Source organism: Neurospora tetraspora, assembly GCF_033439725.1.
Source record: "Neurospora tetraspora strain CBS 560.94 chromosome Unknown B0H65scaffold_2, whole genome shotgun sequence".
NCBI lineage: Eukaryota > Fungi > Ascomycota > Sordariomycetes > Sordariales > Sordariaceae > Neurospora > Neurospora tetraspora.
The window spans coordinates 2,317,928-2,337,127 of record NW_026944384.1 but is presented as its reverse complement, the minus strand read 5'-3'; the positions used below and the strand labels follow the sequence as shown (position 1 = coordinate 2,337,127).

General features: G+C 53.1%; 7 protein-coding genes across 7 annotated transcripts; 3 read left to right on the top strand and 4 right to left on the bottom strand.

Moving 5' to 3' along the window:
* Positions 1 to 1,292: 1,292 nt before the first annotated feature.
* B0H65DRAFT_102477 (RWD domain-containing protein) lies at positions 1,293 to 3,825 on the bottom strand. Its single transcript, XM_062820457.1, has 2 exons — positions 3,027 to 3,825; positions 1,293 to 2,968 (listed from the first exon to the last, which is right to left on the bottom strand). The coding sequence occupies exons 1-2, from the start codon at positions 3,712 to 3,714 to the stop codon at positions 1,299 to 1,301; spliced, it is 2,358 nt and encodes a 785-aa protein (XP_062684191.1). The 5' UTR covers positions 3,715 to 3,825; the 3' UTR covers positions 1,293 to 1,298.
* Positions 3,826 to 4,381: 556 nt separating this feature from the next.
* B0H65DRAFT_456270 (phosphatidic acid phosphatase type 2/haloperoxidase) lies at positions 4,382 to 5,733 on the top strand. The gene is made up of 2 exons (XM_062826280.1): positions 4,382 to 4,606; positions 4,702 to 5,733. The coding sequence occupies exons 1-2, from the start codon at positions 4,553 to 4,555 to the stop codon at positions 5,476 to 5,478; spliced, it is 831 nt and encodes a 276-aa protein (XP_062684190.1). The 5' UTR covers positions 4,382 to 4,552; the 3' UTR covers positions 5,479 to 5,733.
* B0H65DRAFT_102408 (translation initiation factor eIF 4e-like domain-containing protein) lies at positions 5,688 to 7,187 on the bottom strand. Its single transcript, XM_062820456.1, has 3 exons — positions 6,924 to 7,187; positions 6,549 to 6,856; positions 5,688 to 6,467 (listed from the first exon to the last, which is right to left on the bottom strand). The coding sequence occupies exons 1-3, from the start codon at positions 7,088 to 7,090 to the stop codon at positions 6,094 to 6,096; spliced, it is 849 nt and encodes a 282-aa protein (XP_062684189.1). The 5' UTR covers positions 7,091 to 7,187; the 3' UTR covers positions 5,688 to 6,093.
* Positions 7,188 to 8,190: 1,003 nt separating this feature from the next.
* On the top strand, positions 8,191 to 9,748 carry B0H65DRAFT_102393 (uncharacterized protein). The gene is made up of 2 exons (XM_062820455.1): positions 8,191 to 9,533; positions 9,632 to 9,748. The coding sequence occupies exon 1, from the start codon at positions 8,443 to 8,445 to the stop codon at positions 9,484 to 9,486; it is 1,044 nt and encodes a 347-aa protein (XP_062684188.1). The 5' UTR covers positions 8,191 to 8,442; the 3' UTR covers positions 9,487 to 9,533; positions 9,632 to 9,748.
* Positions 9,749 to 10,485: 737 nt separating this feature from the next.
* Positions 10,486 to 13,523, bottom strand: B0H65DRAFT_102378 (P-loop containing nucleoside triphosphate hydrolase protein). The gene is made up of 2 exons (XM_062820454.1): positions 12,784 to 13,523; positions 10,486 to 12,720 (listed from the first exon to the last, which is right to left on the bottom strand). Exons 1-2 carry the CDS (start codon positions 13,025 to 13,027, stop codon positions 10,940 to 10,942), a joined length of 2,025 nt encoding a protein of 674 aa, XP_062684187.1. The 5' UTR covers positions 13,028 to 13,523; the 3' UTR covers positions 10,486 to 10,939.
* Positions 13,524 to 14,014: 491 nt separating this feature from the next.
* B0H65DRAFT_102364 (PUL domain-containing protein) lies at positions 14,015 to 16,523 on the bottom strand. Its single transcript, XM_062820453.1, has 3 exons — positions 15,837 to 16,523; positions 15,719 to 15,777; positions 14,015 to 15,655 (listed from the first exon to the last, which is right to left on the bottom strand). Exons 1-3 carry the CDS (start codon positions 16,048 to 16,050, stop codon positions 14,186 to 14,188), a joined length of 1,743 nt encoding a protein of 580 aa, XP_062684186.1. The 5' UTR covers positions 16,051 to 16,523; the 3' UTR covers positions 14,015 to 14,185.
* Positions 16,524 to 17,101: 578 nt separating this feature from the next.
* B0H65DRAFT_102342 (nucleoside phosphatase family-domain-containing protein) lies at positions 17,102 to 19,150 on the top strand. The gene is made up of 3 exons (XM_062820452.1): positions 17,102 to 17,505; positions 17,577 to 18,942; positions 19,010 to 19,150. The coding sequence occupies exons 1-3, from the start codon at positions 17,265 to 17,267 to the stop codon at positions 19,065 to 19,067; spliced, it is 1,665 nt and encodes a 554-aa protein (XP_062684185.1). The 5' UTR covers positions 17,102 to 17,264; the 3' UTR covers positions 19,068 to 19,150.
* Positions 19,151 to 19,200: the final 50 nt, after the last annotated feature.

Here is a 19,200-nt window from a genome sequence, read left to right as displayed (position 1 = left end):
GAGGCCAATTCAAACCAAAACCAAACTGAACTAACCCAAATCACAACGTCGCGTTCGCGTTCGCGGTCGGTCGTGTGGGATGTTGATGTTGGATTTCAATGGGTGTTCTTGAGCTACCTGCTTCTTTATTCCACCAACGAACAACCTGACCTGTTTTGTTATGTTTGGGATTCGTAAGATACCTCTACTAGGTCCTTACGTGGTTCGTCCGGGCATATAACGAGGTATGTATTCGGAATGAGTGAAAAAGATACCTACTGAGGAGAGGGGAAAGAATGAGAGACTGAGATATTTCGGTGGTCAGAGACCCCAATAAATGCTGTAGAACACTGGAGACTTTTCAGCAACAAACGTCGAAGGGCAGACAACCGGACCTCCTTTTTTCATTGTGTGCGGAAAACAGAATATTGACGACGAAGTGGCCTATCGTTTAGAGCTGTAGCTCGGTTTGGTTTGATAGAGAGAACTCAACATTCACTTAGACGACTTGGACTACCCGTGAATTGCTCATCGTTTTGCACAAGATGTGAATAGTAGCGGTCACACTGATGTTCCTACCTACCTACTGATCACAGTGTCACACCAGTGGCAAAGCTGACTTTACAACCTTAAAATTTCAAGGACTACCTAACATGAGAACAAGGAGGAAATTTGCGCTTAAAAATGATGTAGAGGCATGTATTTAACAAGGAAAAGTATCTAGTGATGGAAATTAAAACGGAAATAAGGTTGTGCAAGAACATAAGGACAGAAGATGTAAGCACGTAGCATCAATCCGTCTGCTCCCAATATTTGGTTCGGGATATATATACAACGAGGAAGTTTTGTGGGTGAAAACATGGGGACCAAGAAACGCGGAAAAGTCAGTTGTACGTAAGCAATTGAAATGGTAATAATTGGGCAACAGGTGTTGCTTGTTGAAGATAGTGGCCGTTTCTTTGAGGATTAAACTGAGGAGATTTGATCACTTGACTGTTGTGACGAACTGGAAGGGGGGGAGACTGTTCTGGGAGACTTCAGGGATATTTCTCTCGAACGAAGGTTGATGCGTACGTCTTAATGGTGATGATGAATTTGACAATGCTGCTATGTACGTTTTCGGTTCCAAATTCCATGAGCGCCTGTATGCAAACAGAGGTAGCTAACTCATTTGCTATCATTTTCCGTTGTCCCCATATGCCGCTGATGAAAGCCAACAAAACAGCAACAATTGTGTTCAACTCCGCTGTACAAACTGTAGTTTATATTGATTCCGACCCTTGTACATATTTCCTTGCTGCTGAATGATGCGTGACTGACTACCAGTCGTCATCGTCGAAAAGCAGGTCCTCCTGATCTTCCAGCGCCAGGTGCACAAACTGCCTAATCCACGCCTCCTGCTGCGGATCGAGTCGTATCCCGTCAGGCACGTTGACCTGTATGTTATCGGGATTATCAAAGTCCATTCTAGGACCGTTAGGATTGGGCCTCGCCCTGCCTCCCACATTACCCCTGACCACACCACCACCTCTTCCTCTGGCCGCACCGGCACCGACGCCATTGTGGTTCGGGTGGTTGTTACGGTTATTATGCCGGTTGTTCGGGGCACCTCCTCGATTCTGATGTTGTCCCCGAATATTTGCTCCCCCTGCCCCTTGTCCTCCTCGGGCATTGTCTCCCCGACCTCCTCCTCCTCCTCCTCCTCCACGTCCACCACCAGCTCCACGGCCACCACCTGCGGCGGGACCATTGGGGGCGGCAGCACCAGCAGCAGCACCTCCACGACCACCGCGGCCTGCTGCCGGCTGATTACCTCCACCTCCTGCTCTGCCTCCGTCTATCCTTAGGACGAGCGGTCCTTCGCGCGCAATCGCGACTTCACCACCACCTCTTCCTGCACCGTCCTGCGCTTCCGCTTCGATATCCTCGGCAAGTTGCCTATTAAGCTCTCTATCACCAAAGGGGGGCGGTCTAAACTCGTCCTCCTCATCGTCGCTCTCAATCTCCAGGTCCGCCATCAGCAGCTCCATTAGCCGTCGCTCCGGTAGGCCCTCAACCCCGGGAGGCGCTGCGGGTGCGCCGGCTGCTACTGCTGCTGCTGCCGCTCCCGGACCAGCACGCCCAGCACCTGGGGGAATAGCACCGGCGCCGCCTTCGAACCCTAAGCCGACATCATCGCCATCACCCTGCTCCAGCTCCCACAAACGCTGGTAACACCCGGTGATCCTACCGCCGGGCATCTCGTTGAAGTGCTGATAGGGATTGCCAGGATCCAACCACGCCGAGCAGAGGTAACAGAAGTGGGTCTGGCACCGGTAGCAGATCATGTGGTTGCAGCCGTGCGTCTTTTGAGCAGGCGCCGCGCAGGTCGGGCAAGGCGTGGTGTGCAGCTTCATGTATTCAAGTGAAGCAATCTCCTCGGCTGTGAGCTCATCGTTCTTTCGGGGTGCCTGGCACCGGACGAACTCGCCGTGCCAGGACTGATGGCAGCGGGAGCAGAAGGCGAAGTTGCAATCTTCGCAGATGGCGAGGAGGTCGGTCGCGTTGTAGGGCTTGGAAGCACCGCTGGTTTCCTCCTCTTCGTCGTCCTCCTCGTCGTCCTCGTTCAACTCTAGCCCTTGCGGCTTCTTGTGCTTCTTGGATCGTGCGGCTCCGTTGCACCATTGTCGCGGGCAGTAGATGGTGTTCTTGTCAGACTCGAGCTCGGTTTTGTACTTGAGCGTGACGTAGCGCTTCACGGTCTCCTGGTCAAGAGGGATCTGTAAAAGTTCGCTCGGGCTGAGGTGCGTCTTGGGCTTCTTCCGCTTCTTGTTCTCTGAAGACGAGGCGGCTGCTTGTTCGCGCTCCTTGGCGCAGTTGGGGGCTAGACAGCGGACAGAGGCGAGATCACCTTCTTTGATGGCGTTGTTGTAGTAGTCTTGTAGACACTCCACGCAGAAAACATGTCCACAATCAATCATCTTGTGACAGACGGTGCCTTTCTTGGGATCTGTATTGCGTGTTAGTAGACTATTTTGTTACCTGGAGATAACAGCATCTGCACATACCTAAGCACACCTTGCAGTTGAACGTTTCCTTCTCAAACGCTGCCCGGCGTGCCTGGATATCATAATCCATAATGGCGATCCTATGCTGTGGGTCAACTTCCAGGGTCCCCTTCTCGTCAACAAGCTCAAAGACATTCTCAGCTGCCTGCTGGATGTGGTCGATGTACGTGAACCCAACCATATCACGACCCATTTCTTCCCACAGCCGCGGCCCATCATCCTCGAGTCTCTTGATGGTCTCCTTGGAAAGCCATGGAGGATCCGCAGAGATGCTGACAACCGGTGGTTTCTCAGCCGGGTAGTCGGGCCCGAAGATGATCTCTAGGCGAACAGAAGGCAAGTGGGCTACCTCGTGACGATCAAAAGCCCCAGCCCCGGCGCCGGCACCTTCAGCCGTACCTGCTCCTCCCACACGATCCGCACCATTCGAAGGACCTCCATTTGCAGCTCCATTGACGTGGTTGACTCCGTTCTGCTGAGGGTTTCCTTGAGCCCTCGGGTCCGTATTTGGGTCCGCGGCGGCGGGGAAGTAGACGAGAACTGGCTTGGAGGGGTTGACAGGGATGTCGATGGCAATGGCGTAAGGGTCGTCTGGTCGGGGATGCTGAATCTCGGGATAAATCGCTATAAGAGAGCTGAGCTCAGTATCGCGGGGGCTGTCGGAGTCATCATAGTTGAAAGAGGCCATCGAAACGCGATGTGGCGCCAAGACTCGGGAATATGTCTTTTTGGTGTTTTGGTCGATGTAGCCCACCCGTGCTGCTACCTGGATGACTTGTAGCAGATCTGAGAGAAAAGGAAGGTTTGATGTGAGGAGAAGCTCTGAAAAGCCATGCAGTAAGTTTGCTCTTGAGGAGAATTGGTGAGTTATGGATGAGGTTGTAGGAGTTCAAGATCTCTTCAGTCGGAGTCTAAGTCCAGACTTTTGTGAGATGGAAATGCCAAGAGAAAGAGCTAAAGAGACCAGAAGGGAAATGTAGATTTGTCAGAAGCAGACGGAAAAGCCCTTCATGTTCAGGAATCGTACACCGATGTCCACGTTGATGTTCCGTAAAGTTAAGCTTTGGAGGCAAAGGGAGGCAAATTCGTAGGAGATATCTTTTTCCACAGTCGGTGCCCCGCGAGTGCCAGAGCGATTTGAGGTTGATGGTCGTTGACTGTTGAGTGACGGAGCTGGAGATTCGCCGTCGGGTCCCCGTCTCCAAAGATGACTCGCCTGCCGGTGTTGTGGTTGTCCCCTTCTTGGCAAATCAACGCCTGTTAGCGCACAGGCCTAAAATGGTAGGCCGACAGGCTGGGCCTTAACTGCCATTTGCTGCTGGGCTCCACTCCTCTACGTAGTGCATCTTCCATGTTCTAGGTGTAACAACACATCTTCCACAATTGAAGCAATCACCACTTTTCAGCTTCGGCTGTCATTGTACTTTTGTCTTACATCCAAGTTGCGATCACGCCAAGTTTCTGCTACATATTTTCAAATGCAATTTTAATCTTTCATCGCCTCCCTATAACCCACTTACTCAACCATGGCCGACGACGTGACACCTCTCGCCTCGCTCTCCCTGACCCACGTCTACTACGTACGTTCCCTTTTCCCCATCTGTCCAAACCCAAGCCCAATCGCTCCCCTATGCCCCCAATAACCTTCATTAACCTCTCTCCATCTTTCTTGTAGAACCCAGACGACCCCATCTCCCTCCTCTGCGCCTGGCTCGCCCTCGCCCCCCAAGCGCTCTGCGTCGTCTACGCGACCTTGATCTGGTCCACCCGTGAAGCCGAAGTGATCCTCATGTTCGCCGGCCAGCTCGCCTGCGAGGCCGCCAACTTTGCGCTCAAGCGCTTGATCAAGGAGGAACGGCCCGCCAGGATACACGCGACGGGAGGAAAAGGGTATGGGATGCCGAGCAGCCATGCGCAGTTTGCCTTCTTTTGGGCGGTGGCGGTGGGACTGTTTTTGTTGGGGAGGCATACGCCGAGGGAGCAGCAGCAACAAAAGCAGGGGAAAAAGAAGCAGGTTACGAATGGGAATACTACAAATGGTACTGGGAACGCAGGTCCGAGTCTGTTCAAGACCCTAACCGACAGCGCCACCGACCTCGAGCGCTACGCCCACGAGCCCTGGTCCTTCGCCCACCGCGCCGTCGCCAGCCTGGGGGCGCTGGTGCTCGCGGGTGCTGTGGCATGGAGCCGCACCTACCTGGGGTATCACACGGAGAAGCAGGTGCTGGTGGGCTGCGGGGCGGGAACGCTATGCGCGGTTGCATGGTTTGTCGTCACGCACGTGGTGCGGCAGTCGGGCTTGCTGGGGCAGATCTTGGATTTCCCCGTTGTTAGGTGGTTCCGGGTCAGGGACCTGGTTGTCGAGGAGGATCTGCCGCAGGCTGGGTGGGAGAAGTGGGAGGAGCAAAGGGTTGCTAGGAGGGAAGTGGAGGAGAGGAAGAAGGGGTTGTGATGGCTGCCCTCGGGTTGTTTTCGAAGGGGTCCCATGTTAGACAAGAGGTGGGATGTTGGGTGTACATATAGGCCTTAGAGGGAGAGGATATACCCGGCGAATTGATTGATGCTTTGTTGACGATGGAAAGAGGAAAATATCGTATGGTTGTCAGGTTGAGTCGATATGCTGCCTATGGAAACTTTGCAGCTCATTCACGCTTGACGCTTGAAGAGGTTATATGCGATGACATGTTATAGGATAATCAAAACCAGAGGTATAGGTAACTGACTTTATCTTCGAGGCATCTTTAAAAACACGAATGAAGAATCGCGCCCGCCATAATAATACATTAACTGATCCAACGCCCAAGACAATGCAGATCTTAACCAACTTTATTCTTCCGTGTATAACCAAAACAATCTGGATCCTGTAGTTGGACATATCGTTTTCGTTGTTCAGTAACTGTTTCCCTGTAGGATTCGGTTTCATTCGCCTCCTCCGTTCTTCTTTCTTTCTTTATTCCTGTTGGGTCGCATTCTTGCATTTGTTCTTGCTTTTCGGGGCCATAAAGCTCTCAAAGCAGCTGTCTCACTGCTCATAAAGCTGTCGTCTTTCATAGTCGTTGTTCCAAGTTCATGGCTCTCCCGAAGGCGGCATCTCAACAATCTGGGGTGGTTCCGGCTGGCCCTGGCTCCCTTGTTGGGCCGTCGTCTGCTGGGCCGCCTCCGCCTGAGCCTTCGCAACGGCGGCGGCGTGCTGCTCCCGAGCCTTTTGCGAGTCCAGAACCGCCTGCATCTCCGGCGAAGGGTTGAAGCCCGCATGGTCCGAGTGCTTCTTGTAAAAGTAGCTATCCGGCTTAAGTGGGGGAAAATCTTCCGGAATAGCCTTGGAGAGGACCAATTGGAGGATGGCGTCAACGGACTTTTGCTTGGATGCGTCACGGTGCCAGATGGAGATCAGGTGGGCGTTGAACCGGGCTGAGAGGCCTACGCCGCAGATTTGGTCGCCTTTTTGGGGGGGTTGTTATGTTAGCACCGGGATCCTCATTAAGTCATGGCAGTAAGTAGAGGGAAAGAGATGAAACTTACCCTCCTCAAGCACATCCTGCAACTCCTCTCCGATAGCAAGGACCTGCACGCGAGTCCAGAAATCAGCCCCGTTGGCCTTGGGAACGCGGAAAGTCCAGCTACCGCCGAGAATGTTGCGGCGATCCTCCCAGACGGGCTTGAACCCGGTCTTGAACAGGTAGATGGACTCGCGCATCTTGATGTTCTCGATGGGCATGTTGTTGTTGTAGCGCCAGAAATCCTGGACGCTCTCGATCGTGGACCCGAGCTTCTCCAGGTTCGAGTGGTAGCTACCATCGGCGGACTTGCCCTGCTGGTCCTTATCAGATCTGTATACATATGCGATGTGTTAGAAGCTGCTGTACATTGCACATGCATACAGACTTTCATACATACCTATCGAACCAAACGTTCCAGTAATGCTGCGTCGGCAAAGGACGCATCGTCTTGAGGAAGTTGCGCTTCAAGTCATCACGCTCTGCAGCTGGCGAGCTCACGTTGGCATCGTTACTTTGCGACAGGCCGGAGAGGCCGCGCGTGAAAAGACCTGGTCTTGATGACATTGTTCGAGAGGATGTGAGTGATGTCGATCGGGGTGTCTTGCTAAATGATCTGGTGATGCCAGAAGTTGATGGAGACCCAAGGTACCACAAAATCCAAGCGACTTTGAGTGAGAGGAGAGACAGATATATATGTCTTGAGAACAAAAAGGGGAAGGCCGAGAAAGTGGTGTTTCCAATGGCAGGCTACCTTGCCCCTAGAGGTACATGAGCAATAAGTGAGGGGGAGGGGCTGTGAGCCTATGATAGTGAATTTGTGACGGCCCGCTGCTGTGATTTTGTGAGTGTCGGATGTGATGACCAACGCTGGTTGGCTTCTTTGTTGGACTTGTCACCGTTAGCAAATGATTGATCCAAGACTTGGGATATTGCAAGGCCCGGTGGTCAACGGGAATATCGGATGAACAGATAAAGAGACAGAGTTGTGATAAAACAATGAGCCGGCGGCTATCGCTACCGTACCTCTTTGCGTTCCATCAGTTGGATGCTGTGTCGTTCCGGACCAACGAGGTGAAACACTATCACTGCCAGCTGACGAGGGGTGTCAGGGAGGCGACAGGGGATCATGTTCCCCAGGTTTCAACCACCAACAGCCGCCCTGGCAGACGTCACATCCGATCACCGGCTCCTAAGCTAGACCCATTCACACATGCTCGACATCGTTTCAACGGTCCCAGACGAGGAGGGCCTTTTGAAATTTGAATCAGTTGTGTGGAGGGTGCGGGGGAACGAGGTCGTTATGCCAAATCCCACGATATCAAAGCATCTCTATAAGGAGGAGTATGCTCGTGGTTATGCCATTTCCTTCGGTGTAAGTGAAGTTTGGAGATGCTTCCTGATAGCATTGTAACAGACTAGACTGTGCTCTTTCATACATATCTGTTAGTGGGAACCCTCTCCCCTAACGTGCCGGGGATGAACAGGGCACCCCACTGAAGCATAGGAACCTGGAATCAGGATTTGTGGTATCCACTTGAATCTCAAAAAGTCATCCGCAGGCCAAGTTCAGATCACCTTCATCCTCACCATGACACCCTCCAGCTGTTCTTGAAATACACTCTCCCTCGAGTTGGAAACAAGAGGGAACTTTCGCAATCCGCCACTCTCATTTACAACTTGACACGTCAAAACTTTTAATGCTACATTTTCGCCATCAGCTGGAACCTACAACCTATATATTATCCTTCCATCCGTCCTCAGTAGCTCGACAACTCCCTTCCATTTCACCACATTCCCACTGACATTTCTTCCCGATACGTTCCAGAAACTTTTCGTCTTCGCCTCTTCTCATTTCCGCCACAGCAATTCTCACCCAAGCTTACGGCATTGCCCTCGGCTCCCTAATCTCTTCAGAAATGACCAATATGGCATTTCGGCCCAAGATGAACGACGCCATGGACGAAGTCGTTGATCTTCGTCCCCAGAACGCCCAACCTGGCCCTTCTCGCAAGCCCGATATGCGGGTAGACTTTTCCACGCTCGGAAACTCCGAGCTTGCCAGCAAACTTCCTGGCTTTCTGGAAGAGATGGCCCGGGCCAATCGCGAGACCGAGGAGCTCATGGCAGCCGACCCGAAGGCAGCTCGAATTGAGATTGACGGCGACGAGGAGGTCGAAACGCAGGTCATCGAGATGAATCTCTACTCGGGCGTGCTTGAAGCGGAGGAACCGAAGAAGGAGATTGTTATGCCCAACGGGCAACCCTTGGCCGGGGATGGTGTTAATGGCGACAGCGATGTCGAGCCATTTATCTCGGAGCCTGTCAAGGTTAGACACACCACCAACAACAACAGGAAGCGCCGAGCTTCATCCTCCTCCTGCTTCAGCTCCAACAGCGGCAGCAGCAGCAGCAGCAGCAGCAGCTCGGAGGGAGAGACTCGGATTATCAAGATCCAGATCTTGGAAAGAGACGGTGCTAGGGAAGGCACACCGGACTCGCAAGCATCTGCGGACAGCGCAGACAGTTCAAGCTCCTCCTCAAGCAAAGGGTCCATGACCAGGATTCCGCGCGATCCCCATCACGGCGAGCCGGAACAGCTTATCGTTAATAAGCTTTACAAATCGCCCCCTCCAAGAAGCAAATCTGGCAGCCCTGCTGCTGCTTCTGAGACCTCTCCACGCGAACCAACACCACCCCCAACCAAGAGAATCGTCGTCAAAGGACGCAGCCCCTCCCCTCCTGTGCACAAGGGCCAAGATGTCCAGAACTGGATCAATGACCAGCCATCAGCCACAGGGGACTACAGGGAGATTGCCGGGACCCCGTCCAGAAAGATGCCGGTCCCGATCAGCCGCCTGGAGGCCAAGCAGTCCCAGAAGAACGTCCAGGCCTGGGTAGACGACCAGACTGACCAACAGGAGAAGGAGGCTGCTACCCGGAGGGTTACGAGAAGCGCGTAACGAGAGCCAAAAAAAAGCCTCTCTCCTCCTCTCTCTCTGGGATTAAGGTACGTTTGTTTCTTCCCCCTTTTTCCCCTCCGCGGCAACGATTCCGCACTACATTATTACCTGCAGTGGTTATGTAAACTAACCCATCAATACATAGCGCATCACTTGTTCCTGTTGTATAGCGCAACAACATATCTGCATACTACATACATACTACAAACGCGGAACGGAGCTGCCCTGAGGATTACTTGTACACCAAACCAACCGAGGCAACTCAACAAGCGGCGGCAATGATACCAGCACAATCATCATCATCATCATCGTTTGGAGACCACCAGAACCCAATTGCGTTTGGAGGCGTTTGGCGTTGACTACGGCGACATACATCATGTTTCTGCATTTCGGCACACAAGTTTCACGAATGTTAAACCTGGCAACATGGCCACATGGCCTGGATCGTTTGGAGGATTTCTCCTTTGTTCGAAGAGACGGGAGAATGGAAAACAAGCAGAAGGGAAAAGGAAAAGTTACGGGGGACGCATACTATTTGGAGTTTTTGTTGCTTGGTTGGGTTCTTGTTTCTTAGACATGATGACCTTCAAGGAAATGACGGGGCGTCAGGAGTTGAGAGTTGAGTGAGGTTTTACTTTGGAGTCCAATCTATTTTGGCAACGTCTTCTTCTGGCTTGGGGGTCGCGACCCCGCCAAGTGAATACCCCATCATTATCATCATCATCATGGACGAGAATGGGTGTGCAACATTGTATTGTTGTGAGAGCAATTTTTCCTTTGATTTGGGATGTTACTTATATTATTGGATAACAAATGATACTGGCATCGCAGGTTGTCCTGATTAAACGTAATAGTTAATGAGAAACACCGACGAATATTGACCTTCAACGTCACAGGCACATATGCATTTACATCCTATTACGTACCACGCATCGTGAAAATGTGAGGTATCAAGTTCCATTAATAGACAATCAGAAACCTGAAAAATCCCTTATGGAACTCGGAAGACTATGCTATCCTATGCTATGCATTGCATCGTCCTGAACCAGTAAAAGCAACATACGGGAATAGAACTTCTAAAAGTACAGATATTGCAAAGCAAAACTAAACCACGCCTAACGAGAGCTGTACATGACTCCGGGCAATAGTAAGACAATGTTCAGAGAAAGAAAACGTAAGTAAAAAGCAAATGCCGTACCGCGCCGCGCCTTGTCCCAACCAGACTCCAGTCCTTGCCATGGCTTTTACCTGCTTTCCTTTCCTTTGCCTTTGCCTTGCGAAGCCTTTTCATTTCCCAAGTCCAGTGATCCATCCCACCAACACCAAACTCGTTGAATCACACATATCCGTTTGTGAAACGCCGTCCGTAAACTCCATGCTTGCTTGCTTGCCTTGTCCCATCCATCCGTCTGCTTAAAACACACAGAGTCCCAGACCACAAAAACTTCCATCATCATATGATATTAGTCCTCACCCCGAGCGGTTTCCTGACGCCCAACTCATCCAGAAACCTCGTCTTATCATCCCCGATCTTGCGTCTAAACATGCTCAAATCCTTGAGCAAGCCACTCATATACTCGTCCATGTCATGAGCCTTTTCGCTAAGATCAATAACTCCTTCCTCCTCCTCGTCTTCTTCTTCGTAAGTGTCATAATCATCATCATGTTCATAAATGAGGCCTTGATCATCATCACTAGTGATGCCACTTCCGCTGTCGACGAAGGGGTCCTCTGCCACGTTGTTTTCCGTCTTTCGGCCGCGGGCGGTACTAACCTCTCCCATGGCCACCAGAGGCATGGTCGAGTCCTCCGCTGACATAGCCAGCGAAGTGGTGGGAAACGAAGACACCTTGATAGGGTTTCGAAGACTCTCGAGAGCCAGCTTGAGATGTAACCGTAGCGCTTCGTTTTCTGTCTGCAACGAGCGGATCTTGCCCTCGGCTACCAGGCTCTTCTCCTCCATCAGCTGCTGCAGGCCTCGGACGCGCGCTTGGTATTCCTCGAGCTGCTGTTCGGCGTCGAGGGCGCTCTTCTCACGGGTCTGGCTGTCGCTCACGACCAGCTGTAGCTGGCGAATCTCGGCGGCCATGGCGGCAATCTGGGCGTCGCGCTCGGCAGCGCTGACGCCATCGACTTGGTTGACCACGGCACGGGTGCGGATGCGCTTGGCTTGGTCGGCGTAGCGGAGCGTCGAGAGAGTCTCGTCGTAGTCGGTGGGCGAGATGCAAGCTATCATGGCGGTTTTGGAATTGCCGCCGAGGGAATCCTTGAGGAGCCAGGTGAGGACGCTGTCACGGTAGGGGACGACTGAGTTGGCTGGCCCTGGTGCTCGTCCTCTTCCGGGTTTTACAGGAGAAGAAGGGCGGCTTGATTTCGGATCGGCGAGTGCGGCGATGACACGGCCGAGAGTGGTCAAGGACTTGTTGATATTGCTCCCTTCACGGAGGCGTTGGCCTGTGGCCTCGGTGGACTTTGCTCGCTCGCTACCAGCCAGATCGACAAGGCGGATACGACTGCTGCGTTCTGTGGTCTCATCTGCCTCCAGGTCGTGGTGGATCTGCTTCAGCATAATAGTGAACACGGCGTGGCTGCGACTACTGGTGTCGTTCATCTTGGTGCTGGCTACTGTGCGGCTTCTATCGCCAATACGCATCCACCTGATGATCTCTTCGAGACCTCGCACGGGAACCTCGGTGAGGTCTTTAACGTAAGGTCCCTCGGTAGGAGATTCGCGGACCTTGAGGTAGTATGGCGGCTTGTTAGGCACGACGGGGGCGAGAAGGTCTCGCACATGTTCATTGTAAACTTCGAAATAGCTGACTTTGACATTATAGCTGATATTTGGTGTCTCGTCTTGGGCGGAAGCAATGCGCTGGAACAGATCTTCACAAGTCCTGGGGATAAGTCCGGGTTGATCAGGCGTCCCCATCATGGTGTAAGACTTTCCCGAGCCAGTCTGACCGTAGGCAAAGATACATGTGTGGTACCCTTCGAAGTTGTGGTCGAGGAACTCCTCGCCTAAGCTGTCATAGACGTGTTCTTGGGTCGCATAGTGCTCGTCTGCTGTATTGTGACTCCAGAAGCTCTTGTCAAAGGTAAACGACTTCTCCTCCAGTACCCTACGAGACCGGGCACCTCGAGAATTAGCGAGGTCTGTCTCTTGAGGAACCAGAAGGGTTGTCCGTTCTGTTGCCGGGTCCATCTCGACAATGCATTTAGCATTGCGCTCGAGTTCTGTAACAGGTACAAGTGTTAGCATGGGAGTGTCTCTTGGTGAAGTGAACACACAGAACCTACCCCGAGGCAAAAATGCCCGAACTCTCACCACCACCCGGACATTTGCTCCGGGGTCCTTGGGGACGAAAGGCATAACTGTTCCATCTCGAGGTCGTAGAGTTGGGGTCGAGACATTGTCACGGGTCTGCCGCTGGCGGACGTCCAGAGAGTTCGGCATCAGGCGCGGCTCCAAAGATAATTCGTATAAAGTATCCTCGATATCAACAATGGTGTTGCGAAAGCGCAGTCGAAGAAGGTTGAACATGTAAGATGCGATCCACGAATGGTCGAGTCCAATGGTAGGAGGGCGGGAGCTGGGCAGGGGTGATGGTTATTGAATACCACCAACCTGGATGCCCACACTGACAAAGGCGGGCAGGTGAGGTCCAGGTAGGTAGTGGTGCTGCTGCTGTGGTAGTAGCTGTAAGTTGTGTGACTGCCGTGTAAGGGAAAGGTTACGCCCTACGGCACGGCACGACTTCCACGTTCAGATGCTTTTGGTGACAAGGGAGCAGGGATCGGCCAATGTTTACACTGCAAAGGGGGGGTGTCTGGGTTGCAGTTGCCAGGGCGGACCAAGGATGGTGTTGGTGTCCTGCAGTAGCGCTGAATCCGGGGAGACTCGCGGGGTGTTAAAAAATAACCGATAGCGCGATACGTGCTGAGGGTGCTTGAGGATGAAAATTGCGACTTTCGTTGGCTGTGATGAAGATCGAGAGTTTACAAAACATCTCCTCGAGGTTTCGGTGCTTTTTCTTCCCGAATTCTTCGAGCTAGGACCAGCATTTCGACGATGCAGGTAGCGGGAATGCAGGAGCGTTTGGACTTGCCTTACCAGAGATCGTGTACACCAGCCGAGACTAGGAACCACAGGATGCCAAGATTGGGGTTCTGCAAGGGGTTTAGTGGGGCCTTTTGTTGACGTGCATTTGGCAGCCGGGCGGAGTCTTTCTTCCTGCCAGGGCAGCGCGTCACTGCTCGTTTATCAAACCAACAAGATTGGATCGCGCTTCATTGACTGGTCGGTTGCTCAGGCCGGGGACATCCAGATCAGGTTTCGGTATTTTTCGTCTCGAAAATAATGATCAAATCAAGAGTTCGAAGCTGATGACAAAGTAAGCAGTACCTCTAGGCTCATGGACGCTTGAGAAGGCAAACAACAGAATACATACCGCAAATGATTGGACATCTTTTTTCTCGATATCTCTCTATCATCACGATATTAGATGCAAGATTCGGTGGCCAAGACGCCGCCACCCGAGCAGAATGTCTCTGAAAACGATAACACCCAACACCCAACCACCATGTACCAGAACCACACAACGCCTCTTCGCAAAAAGATCCAAACGCTTGACAACACGCAAACTCCCGTACCTGTAAACACTTCCATGCCATTGATTACCCAACGCCGTCTACCACCCCTCTAGGGCTTATTCAATCCCTTACCCAACAGCTCGCTCCCGACCTCATCGATCAGCTTCATGTCCGGGAAAGCCTGTTTCTTTTCCAAAATGCTGTTCCCAGCATCCATCGTTCTCAACAGATCTGAGAGCTCGCCGTCAAGTGGCATCCGATACGCAAGATATCCCAAAGCCAACAGCATTCCTTCGAGCGCTTCACCCGAAGACTCCTCCTGAGTGATGGCCTCCAGAATCGAGGCCGCCAGCTCGATCTGATCGTCCTGCGGAAGCACGTCACCCGGTCCATCCCGTCTCTTGCGACTGTTTGCCAATGCAATGTTAAACAGCAGAGATGCCGCTGCCACCCGCACGTTGTTATGGTTATCGTCGAGAAAGCTGGCCGAAACGAGCTGCGTGAGAGGAGTCCGCAGCTTGTCGTTGCTAAGAACCTCATCGGCGTATAGCTGGCTGGAAAAGAGGTTGCAAGCCATCTGCAGGGTGACCAAGCGAAGAGCGTACGGGCACTCTTTCAGGTCGTTGACGTGCTCGAGCAGCGCTGTGACGGTCCCGTGTACCACCTCTTCGGCCAGATACCCGCTAAAACGAGGATCAACGAGTCCGATTCTCATCAAATCAACGACCGTGAAGAGAGCATCCGTAGGTACGTGCTTGATCGACTGGCGCACAAATGTTGTGAAGGCGGCCATGTCGGGCAGTGTCGCCTCGGCAGGTCCGTCTTGCGATCGAGCCTCGATGAAATGCTTGACACCCTGCACTGCCGGGTTCTGGGCGTCTGAGCCCATTTTTGCGAGCAGCTTCTCCAGCGGTGGCACCTTGGTGTAGAGAACCGGTTTCGTGCCCGGGTTCGAAAATGTTGGGAGGTTCAAAGACTGGTGGGCATGAGCCGGCCACGCCATCTGGACCAAAAGACGCACATTGCCCTGCAACGCTCCGCGGTCTGCACCGCTCCATCGGTTTTCTTGCTTGCCCTTCAGAAAGGTCACAAAGGTAGGTGTTGCGCTGACCGAGTAAGCGCTTCCCACGTCAAAGACGGCTGAGACATCGACTTTGATCAAAACACCCTTGTCCCCCACCTCAGCCGCTAGTTGATCGTATAGAGGGTAAAGGACCTTGCATGGTGGGCAGGTTGCTGAAGTAAAGAAGACGACAGCGCACGAGTTCTGGTACTTCTCCAAAAGAGACTGAAGTTCCTTCAGGCTGGTGACGTTGTGAACCTTGCCCTCGTGGTGATGAAGTTGTGCTTTTGGCTTAGACGTGCTCCCAGGGGTGTTTTGCTGAATACCCAAAATGCCACCGCCACGCTTGTTGGCGTGAATTTGCTGGTTGAGCATGGGCATCAGCATCTGTCCCATGGGCGAGCTGAGCACCGTCTGGGGCATGTTGATGATGTAGTCGGGAATGCCCTTTCCAAGGAGAAACGTAGCCAGGTCATTAGAGAAGTTGTTGCAGTTATGTGTCCAGAGATCATATGTCTGTTGTGGAAGCGGTCAGTGGCTGTTCCCACTTTAAGCAAGCAGGATCTCATCTTGACTTACCTGCATTGTGTAAATTTCCCTCAACGAGTCTAGATACTCCTCGATCACTTCCATTGGCACTTATTAAATCCACGTCAGCATATCGGACTTTTAAGTATACCAGCGATATGATGCTTACACTCAGTCTTTCCAAGATAAATCTCCTCCAAGGGCTTGCCGAGGTGCGAAGACCCCGGAATGATGGAGACAATGTTGCCATCGTACACATATTCCCGTCCGTTCAGTTGAATCGAAGTATGATAAACGGCGTCTAGTTGAAAACCAAGGAGACCAGCAGACATTTGTTTCGCCAAACCGCGCGAGAGGTCGTAAACAAGCAGGTGGACATCCATTTTGAGAATTGGTTTGAGGCGAGTGGCGTGTGCGGTGGTACCGGTACTCGAATGGAACGTGGTATTACTAGTAGGGCACGTAGGGGTATCTTGAGGAAAGAACGACAAAGACTCGACGTGAGTGCTGAGAAGTGCCGACAAAGTTTGTAAATGGACGAGGAAAATAAGGAAAGAGGAGGTTATCGGTGTGTAAGTGTTTATATCTCGCCAAGAGGCAACAGTGGTTACGAAGTCGTGGAATCATCATTCTGGAAGACGAAAGAAGCGGAAAGGTACCTGGTACTTGCTTATTCTGTCTGGGTTATGCCGTGGGGCGAGGACGCACTGCTGGAGTTGCCTGGGCCACGTCAAAGACAGCACTTGGTAATCGTCACCAAAACTCATGTCTCTGTTATCAGCAGCTCATTTTGAAAAGGCACCAAATCTGTGACCGCCTTGAAGAATCTGTGATCGAATATTCACATTCATCACGATACCTCTAATCCAGCAAGGTGACAACAAGGTGAAGAGTCTCGACTCTCGTCGGAACCCGTTATGTATTCCATCACTAACAAATTCCACTGCTGGCCCCTATATGGCCCTTCGAGAACCCTATTGGCTACCAAGCAGGGGTTCGTCCAGGTCCCGCGCTACAGCCCGAACCGGCTGGCGCGACGCCACATCCAGACCCTCGCTGTCCAGGGGGCACCTGGCATCCGCAGCATCACCACTGCATGAGAAGTGTCAAGACTGTCGGGAAGATGAGCGTACTTTTTTATGTAATGTACTGCCAGAAAGCGGAAAGATCCAACAAGCCAAATCTCCCACACCTGCAGCCTCAACCAAGAAGTGCTGAAATCTTTCAAACCCAAACCCACCACTACTGCCGCCCCTTAACCCCTATCTGATTCAAGAATTCCCATCTTGACCTGAGTCTTCAATGTCGACAAACAAAACCATATAAACTTTTGCGATTTCTAATTCATTCACAACCCTTGCCTTTGGCCCATTCTAGTCTCTCGTTGACCTCTTTATATTTCTTGGCGCATAACCTGGTTTATCGCTATCGAAGTGCCTCGACCAGGTCCACCCACAGTTGGAGATCCCGCTAGGTCCTCACCTCCTCGAATCTCCGCGTTCGGTTCCTCGCTAGGTTGGACGCATCGACCCCAACACTTGTCCCTCCACTACCCCCAGGTACCAGGCATTCATAAAGTGGCTCGGTCCCTTTCCCCATGAGGCGCACGTCGGTCTCCTTGCCGACCAAGCACGTAGCTCACGATCCCCACGAGAAGCCCGACCGCTACCGCCGCGACCAGCACAATCAGGAACCGGCCAGCGTCTTCATCAGGATGCAGAACGCTTGGATGTCGCAGTCGCAGAAGGCGCGCTACCTGAAGACGGGCGCAATCGTCTTTGCCGTCCTCTTCCTCTTCTACCTCTTCACCCCATCAGGCGTCGAGATCCCCGCTGGAGGTAAGCAAAGCATCTTGAAGAAATTTGTCTCCACGACGGGAGTCCGAATGCTTACAACCTGTCTCTACCAGGCTCCTCTCAAGGCAACCAGGGCCAAGTACCCTCCGACTCGTCCTATGGCACCGACCGATGCACAAGATCCTTCTCCAAGGAGAAGCCCATCGTGCAATATGTTTCCATGATCGACGCTGGCAGCACTGGTTCCCGTATCCATGTCTACAAGTTCAACAACTGCGGCCCCGCCCCCGAGCTGGAGGGAGAGGTTCTCTTCAAGATGACCGCCAAGATCGAGGGCCAGAGCAGCGGACTGAGCGCGTATAAGGACGATCCTCTGGCCGCCGCCAAGAGTCTGGACCCCCTGATGCAGGCTGCCCTCGAGGTCATCCCCGACAAGCTCAAGGCCTGCAGTCCCGTCGCCGTCAAGGCCACCGCCGGTTTGCGCCTGATTGGCCCCGAGAAAAGCCAGAAGATCCTCGATGCGGTCCGCGAGCACCTCGAGAACGACTACCCCTTCCCCGTGGTTTCCAAGGAGGAGAACGGCGTCGCCATGATGGACGGTGCCGACGAGGGTGTCTACGCCTGGATCACGGTCAACTACCTCCTCGGCAAGATTGGCGGTCCCGACCACAGCCCTACCGCTGCCGTCTTTGATCTCGGCGGCGGTTCCACCCAGATCGTGTTCGAGCCCACCTTTGAGGGCCTCGCCGGCGGCGGCATGCCCCAGAAGCTGGCCGACGGCGACCACAAGTACGAGCTCGACTTTGGCGGCCGCAAGTTCGACCTGTACCAGCACTCGCATCTGGGCTACGGCCTCATGTCGGCGCGCGACGCCATCTTCGCGACCCTGGTCAACGACCTCTTCGAGCTTAACAAGCAGGACAAGTCGTGGATGCAGAAGCCCGTCATCAACCCGTGCTTCTCGACCGGCATGACCAAGGCCGTCAAGGTTCCCCTCGGCGACAACCACCCGCTCGGTGCCAAGGTCGAGCTCAACATGACGGGCCCCTCGACCCCGGCCCCCGCCCTGTGCCGCAGCCTGGCCGAGCGCATCCTCAAGAAGGACGCCGAGTGCAAGCTCGCGCCCTGCTCCTTCAACGGCGTCCACCAGCCGCAGATCGCCAAGACCTTCGCCCGCGAGGACATCTTTTTGCTGTCCTACTTCACCGACCGCACCCAGCCGCTCGGCATGCCCGAGTCCTTCACCCTGCGCGAGATGCACGACCTGGCCGCCCAGGTGTGCGGCGGCGAGCAGAGCTGGGACGTGTTCACCAGCGTTCCTGGTGCGCTGGAGGAGATCGGCGATAGACCCGAGCACTGCATGGATCTCAACTTCATGCTTGCGCTTACGCACACGGGTTACGAGATGCCGATTGATCGCGAGGTCAGGATTGCGAAGAAGATCAAGGATAACGAGCTTGGCTGGTGCCTTGGTGCTAGGTAAGTTATACACACTGCTGGCTGTTCCTTCTGTTTACTGTTGCTAACATGTCTTTTCTTGCTACAGCTTGCCATTGCTTTCTCAGTCCTCAGGCTGGAAGTGCAAGATCAAGGAGATCCACTAAATCGCCAATTAGCTTGAAGAAGCTTCTGGCCTGACGATGAACATGTATTTTCCTCTACAACTTCAGAGACCTGAAGTGGGATCGTTGGACTCTCCCACTACTATTGTACTGCTCTATGGACGGGCAGATGACC

Excerpts from the sequence above, each read along its gene's own strand:
- B0H65DRAFT_102477 (XM_062820457.1), bottom strand. The coding sequence starts at position 3,714 with ATGGCCTCTTTCAACTATGATGACTCCGACAGCCCCCGCGATACTGAG. Across the intron at positions 2,969-3,026 it reads CAACTGCAAGGTGTGCTTAG|ATCCCAAGAAAGGCACCGTC; the intron begins GTATGTGCAGAT and ends CACGCAATACAG.
- B0H65DRAFT_456270 (XM_062826280.1), top strand. The coding sequence starts at position 4,553 with ATGGCCGACGACGTGACACCTCTCGCCTCGCTCTCCCTGACCCACGTC. Across the intron at positions 4,607-4,701 it reads CCCTGACCCACGTCTACTAC|AACCCAGACGACCCCATCTC; the intron begins GTACGTTCCCTT and ends TCTTTCTTGTAG.
- B0H65DRAFT_102408 (XM_062820456.1), bottom strand. The coding sequence starts at position 7,090 with ATGTCATCAAGACCAGGTCTTTTCACGCGCGGCCTCTCCGGCCTGTCG. Across the intron at positions 6,857-6,923 it reads TGGAACGTTTGGTTCGATAG|ATCTGATAAGGACCAGCAGG; the intron begins GTATGTATGAAA and ends ATATGTATACAG. Across the intron at positions 6,468-6,548 it reads GCAGGATGTGCTTGAGGAGG|GCGACCAAATCTGCGGCGTA; the intron begins GTAAGTTTCATC and ends CCCCCCAAAAAG.
- B0H65DRAFT_102393 (XM_062820455.1), top strand. The coding sequence starts at position 8,443 with ATGACCAATATGGCATTTCGGCCCAAGATGAACGACGCCATGGACGAA.
- B0H65DRAFT_102378 (XM_062820454.1), bottom strand. The coding sequence starts at position 13,027 with ATGTTCAACCTTCTTCGACTGCGCTTTCGCAACACCATTGTTGATATC. Across the intron at positions 12,721-12,783 it reads TCGGGCATTTTTGCCTCGGG|AACTCGAGCGCAATGCTAAA; the intron begins GTAGGTTCTGTG and ends TACCTGTTACAG.
- B0H65DRAFT_102364 (XM_062820453.1), bottom strand. The coding sequence starts at position 16,050 with ATGGATGTCCACCTGCTTGTTTACGACCTCTCGCGCGGTTTGGCGAAA. Across the intron at positions 15,778-15,836 it reads TTATCTTGGAAAGACTGAGT|TGCCAATGGAAGTGATCGAG; the intron begins GTAAGCATCATA and ends GGATTTAATAAG. Across the intron at positions 15,656-15,718 it reads GGGAAATTTACACAATGCAG|ACATATGATCTCTGGACACA; the intron begins GTAAGTCAAGAT and ends CTTCCACAACAG.
- B0H65DRAFT_102342 (XM_062820452.1), top strand. The coding sequence starts at position 17,265 with ATGAGGCGCACGTCGGTCTCCTTGCCGACCAAGCACGTAGCTCACGAT. Across the intron at positions 17,506-17,576 it reads CGTCGAGATCCCCGCTGGAG|GCTCCTCTCAAGGCAACCAG; the intron begins GTAAGCAAAGCA and ends TGTCTCTACCAG. Across the intron at positions 18,943-19,009 it reads GGCTGGTGCCTTGGTGCTAG|CTTGCCATTGCTTTCTCAGT; the intron begins GTAAGTTATACA and ends TTCTTGCTACAG.